The sequence below is a fragment of the Panthera uncia genome, chromosome F2 (assembly GCF_023721935.1).
Source record: "Panthera uncia isolate 11264 chromosome F2, Puncia_PCG_1.0, whole genome shotgun sequence".
Lineage (NCBI taxonomy): Eukaryota > Metazoa > Chordata > Mammalia > Carnivora > Felidae > Panthera > Panthera uncia.
Genome location: NC_064812.1, coordinates 16845742 through 16851741, shown reverse-complemented (window position 1 = coordinate 16851741; position 6000 = coordinate 16845742). Strand labels below are relative to the sequence as shown.

Sequence of the window (6000 nt, the reverse complement as noted above, 5' to 3'; positions counted from 1 at the left end):
AAATAAAAAACGTTGAAAAAAAAAATTAAAAAAAAAAAAAAAAGAGTGGCTATCATGTCTTTTTTTAATCATGCAAAATACTTTAATTTTTGAATAACTTTTTATTTTTATGATTTCTAGGTTTCATGTCCTATTTATTTACTTACTTATTTTTACTTTTTTAAGTAGGCTCCATGCCCAGTGTGGGGCTTGAACTCATGGCCCTGGGATCAAGAGTTGGATGCTGTACTAAGTCAGCCAGGCACCCCCTGTGTCCTGTTTAGAAAGACCTTGCCATTCTAAAATTACATCACCATTTATGCATATTTTTTCAAATTTTACGTTTTTTGTTTTTTGGGGTTTTTTTTTAATGTTTATTCATTTTGAGAGAGAGAGGCAGAGCGTGAGCCAGGTGGGGGGCGGGGCAGAGAGAGAGGGAGACAGAGAATCTGAAGCAGGCTTCAGGCTCCAAGCTGTCAGCACAGAGCCCAACACGGGCCTCGAACCCATGAACTACGAGATCATGACCTGAGCTGAAGTCAGACGCTTAACCGACTGAGCCACCCAGGCACCCCTCTGTGGTGGGTTTGTTTGTTGGTTTTGATCTTTGATGTGTCACAAAGGTCAGCAAATTATAAAGCACCAACTAATCTGGCCTGCTATCTATTTTGTAAGGACCCTGAGTAAGAATGGTTTTAACTTTTTAAATGGTTAAAAGAACTCAAGTAAATAATAATTTCTTGACATGAAAATTATATGACATCTTAAAAACAATGAAATTGATACTTCAGTATCCCCAAATACGGTTTTCTTGGCACACAGTCACACCCACTCTTTGACTAGCAGAGTCACTTGCCAGCGGATGGTTACTAAATGTTCTATCCCCGCACGCGCTTTATCCCCTCCAACACCACACTGAATGGCAGCTTTGTAACATTTTTCTGACTAGCGGACCTAATTCCCACTATTAGTCTGTGTTTTCTTCCATATTCTCAAATGTGTATCATTTCAAATAGACTTTGAGAATTTTACCACTCTTTCTTTCTGAATCCTTACCTCCCCTGATCCTAACAGCATTTTTATTAGGATTGCGTTGAATGTATAGACTGATTTAGGGAGTTTTAAACCTAATTTTAGTAAAATACTAAATATTTTCCAATCTTTGAAAGTATTTTTTTAATTTATTTTTGAGAGAGAGAGAGAGCATGAGCGGGGGTGGCAGAGAGAGAGAAAGAATCCCAAGCAGGCTCCATGCTGTCAGCACAGAGTCCAATGCGGGGCTAAGTCCCATGAACCAGGAGATCATTACCTGAGCCAAAATCAAGAATCGGGTGCTTAACCAACTGAGCCACTCACATGCCTCTGAAAATATTTGGATTCGTATATTAGAAATCTGTCATCTCTTTTTTTATAGCATCAGATAGTAGTTTTTGTTTTGTTTAAAGCCAATTAATTTTAAATTGGTTTTTGAAAGCTATCATTCCTTTTATCTCATCTAGCAAATGAGGTTGATAATACATTATTCTAGAAGTGTCTGTGTTCTCCAAAAGTAATACAGGCTTAGAACTCTGCCCTCTTTATTCCAAACTCTTTGAGATGGTGAAGGCAATTTTTTGTCAAAGAATCCTGGAAAGTTCTTTCAGGTTGCATGATCTGGCCTCTGCCCACCCTTCCAGCCTTCTGTCCCTCATCTCCTTATTCCGATAGCAAGCTCTGACCCTGCTAACCTGCCAGAGCTTTCCTACTCAGAGTTCAGGCACCAGCAGGAAGACTGGGTCCAGCGCGACACGTACAAGTGACTGCACGTTCGGTAGCAGTAAGCAGAGTGGATGTGCATTTGCTCTGGCACAGAGCTAGGGGTGTGTCTAAAAATTCATAAACAGAAGAGCTTTTCTAATTGAAAGTCCTAAAAGGCATTATTAACTGTGCCAAACCTCTCCTCCACCTGTTGGCATTTTTACTCCTCTTGTTTCATAAACTCAAGCATCCCCACCTTTGAGCCAGCTGTTTTCTCAGGAACCTCCTTAAGTTGAACTGCTTGCCAGTCAGTGGTTTATTTGCTTCTCAGGTGTATATCCTTCTTGTACACCCCACCATATTTTCATTTTTACCCTTTGTTTCTCCGATGAGAGGTATTTGATGGTGTGTCTTTTATCTTTCCAATGTCTAAAAAATAGGGATACAACTAGTGATGCAGTCATTAAATGTTTACTGAATAAGTGAATGGGCTGAGATGACTGATGGGCAGTTTGTTTGGTTTTCTTTCTGAAACATGTATCATGCCTAAGAAATGGGGACTTTGGGAAGCCAAGTATTGTATTAAGAGAGCTCCTCAGTTTCTCTACCTCAAGAAGGCCTTATTCAAACCCTCTAGTGTAGAGGAGTGAAAAGCTTCCAAGTAATCAAAATTTGGGGAAAGGTAAACTTAAAATTAACTAAGTCCAAGGGGCACCTGGGTGGCTCAGTCAGTGAAGCATCAGACTTCAGCTCAGGTCATTATCTCATGGTTCGTGGGTTCGAGCTCCACGTCGGGCTCGGTGCTGGCAGCTCAGAGCCTGGACAGCTGTTTTGGATTCTGTGTCTCTGTCTCTGCCCCTCTCCTGCTCACCCTGTATCTATCTCTCTCTCTCTCTCAAAAATAAACAAACATGAAAAAAAAAAATTAAGTCCAAGCAGGGCACATTTAAACTTGGAGTTCCAAAGTGAATTTACAAAAGTATAGACATTTAATCAAAAAGAACATTAAATAATGTTATATTTAATAAGATTAAACATTCTATATTTTTAGCCACCGCAAATTTATATTGCTCAAGTTTTTCTAACACATAATATTGGCTGATATAATATGGTAAGAGCTCCCATCTGTTCTCCCAGTCTGGGTAGATGAGCATATGGTAATTGTACTTTGCTTTTTAGAAAATTAAGCTTAACTTTAACTCAAACATTATTCCTAGACTCTACAGTGAGTGTTAATATACTGTCAATTACTCTGGTATCAAAAGCCCAGTACTTCTTATTGTAAATACGTTTAGTGGGTTGTTTGGATTTCAAGATTACCAGATCTGTTAAACAGAAATTATCTTGTAAATTCCTTTTGGTGTTCACAGTTTGTTGTTTGGCCATAGGTACATATGAGAGATCAAGAAATTGCTACTACAGCGAAAGACCTAGAAATGAGACATCTGGAACTGGAATCACAGAAAAGACTTTATGAGAAGGTATAAATCATCTGTTTTCACCGTAAGAGCAGCAGGGTTTATACTCTTTTTAGATTGTATTTATTCATGATTTTTTAATGTTTGTTTATTGTTTTTTTTTTTTAAGCAGAATATAATGTCACCCAGGATTGTTAAGATAGCCAGAATGTCTGTAGCCAGAATGTCTGAATGTACAGTTTGTTGTAATTCTTTAATTCACCTTTCTCTTAGCAACTTAGTCTAGGGTCTGAAGCACCAGATGTAAGCCCCAGATTTTGCCTCAGGATTTTCTGTCGATGTACTAAGTTTCCCTCTATCTGTATAACAGTGACTACAGAATTATCCTGGTGCTTCACAAGGGTTTTACGAGGTAAATCAGACAAGAGCTGTACAGTACTTTAAATTTGAATCTTCTGGAATCAAATTGTCAAGTATCTACTTAGAGTATATAATTTAGTTTCCATGACACTGGAAAAAGGAATTTTGTTAATATAAATATTTATCATTTGGGAAAAGCATTTTGTTATTCATTTATTTAATGTTGAAACCATAAGTTTTCACTTCCCTCAGCCTCTTAAAGTGAGACTTTGAGTTTGAAATTAGTGATAACTGCAAATATGTAACAGGTAAATTGACTGTTATTCACATTAAATAAGGTTTAAAACATATGGCATCCATTCATATCTGCAACACTTTTAATTACCACACTGAACTACTTCTAGAACTGAGCCTGGGATTCACACTTTGGCTAAGTCTCCAATGATTTTGAATTCATTTGGACCAAACCTAAATTTACTTTTTACTGTCTTTCCTTTGGGGGAAGTGGGTGATGACACCACGGGGGCATGATTTCTGAATTAACAGAAAATTTGCAAGTAAAATACTAAGAATTTCCAAGTCTGTTTCTCTCATTCTCAAATATTAACATTTTGCTAAATTGGTATTATCCTTCTCTTTCTATCTGTATACTAATACACACGTAGATACATTTTGTTTTCTAAACTTTTTAAGAGAAAGTTGCAAACATGATGCCCTTTCACCCTTAAATACTTCAGCGTATTATTTCCTAAAACCAAGGAATCCTTAATACATGACCACAGAACACTTATCAAAATTGGGAAATGAACATATCATTATCTGTTGTATAAGCCTTATTCAGATTTTATCAATCATCCTAAAAATGTCCTTTAGAGCAGGGGCACCTGGGTTGCTCAGTCAGTTGAGTGTCCCGACTTCAGCTCAGGTCATGACCTCATGGTTCATGAATTCGAGCCCACGTCGGGTTCTGTGCAGACAGCTCAGAGCCCGGAGGCCGCTTCAGATTCTGTGTCTCCCTCTGTCTCTGCCCCTCCCCCACTCATGCTCTGTCACTCTCTCAAAAATAACCATTAAATAAAAATGTCCCTTAGAGCAAAAGAAAATCTAAGATAATCCATTTTTTCAGTTGTCCTGTCTCATTAGTCTCCTACGGCACCATTCCTGAGTTCTTCTTTACTTCTTTATATTTTATAGCAATGATGTTTTTGAAGCATTTGACCAGATATTTTATAGAATGTCCCTCAATTATTGTTTGTTGCTTCCTCGTCCAAGGTTCAACTTACACACTTTTGGCAGGAATGCCTCAGAAATGATGCTGAGTTTCTTTCCCCACATCAACGTATCCATACCATTTCTGCCCTCTTTTGAAGGAAGTATTTATTAAGCAAACTATTAATAGAGTTAGAAAATACTGAACCTACTCATCAAAACTATATCTTGAATTTTATCTGGTCCGTTAGATTCAGACATTCAGATTAGCTGTGTGTATTTCTAAACCAATTCTATCCTAGAAAACAGACAATATTGTGTTGCCCTCTGCTGGAAATGCATGCTCAATATTCCACATATATCTACTTTGAATAAAAAATTTTTTAACAGAAGAATAAAAGCACAAACAAATGAATACTGACCTCTGATCCAGATTCCGTCCCCTTCATCTCTTAGAACCTTGTTACATCAAATCCATTTTCTGCCTCTGCCGTGGTCTCTTTCTCATGCATATGTACCTTCTCCTTGGCATAGGCCCACCCTTGTCAACATTGCTGTGATGATGAAATGAGTTATATCTAGATGTCAGCGATAGGAGTCTCCAAGACTACCTCAGGTTCAGTGATTTGCTAGAGGGACTCACAGAACTTGGAAAAGTTGTTACACTCGTAATCACGGTTTATTACAGTGGAAGGATACAGATGAAACTCAGCAAAGGTAGGAGACGCCTGGCTGGCTCAGTTGATGGAGCATGCAACTCTTGATCTCAGGGTCATCATGAGTTTGAGCCCCACATTGGGTGTCGAGATTACTTTAAAAAAAAAAAAAAAAAAAAAAAAAAAAAACCTCAGCAAAAGTAAAAGGCACACAAGTGTAGAGTCCGGGAGAGACCAGGCTCATGCTTCCAGTCATCCTCTGCCAGTGGAGTCATACAGACAGCGCTTAATTTTGCCAGCAAAGATATATGACAACACATGTAGAGTACTGCCAACAGGCAAGCTCACTCGAGTCTTGATATCCAGGGTTTTACTGGGAGTCAGTCACATAGGCATGGAGCTCATGTGGCTGAACCTGGATATTTACTCTGCAGAGCTCAGGCTGATCTAGTGTGGCCCAAGGCTCCTGCCATGCACCATTATTAGCATAAACTGTCTGGGGGAGCCCAAGGCCCCAGGTATACAGACACACTCTTCAGGCACCATATTCCAGGGGTTTAGAGCTGGTCAAGGGTTAATCTTTGCTTCGGAGTGTGTAGAATTTGAATAGCTCAGGCTTCTGAGTCACCCTTTACTGCTCA

At 38.8% G+C, this 6000-nt stretch overlaps 1 protein-coding gene across 2 annotated transcripts in view; it reads left to right on the top strand.

Moving 5' to 3' along the window:
* Nucleotides 1-6000, top strand: part of TBC1D31 (TBC1 domain family member 31) — a 74846-nt gene that overhangs the window by 52507 nt on the left and 16339 nt on the right. For both annotated transcript variants that reach the window (XM_049632923.1, XM_049632922.1), the window contains exon 17: nt 3105-3197. In XM_049632923.1, the coding sequence (XP_049488880.1) occupies nt 3105-3197 (93 nt within the window). The remainder of the gene's footprint in view (nt 1-3104; nt 3198-6000) is intronic.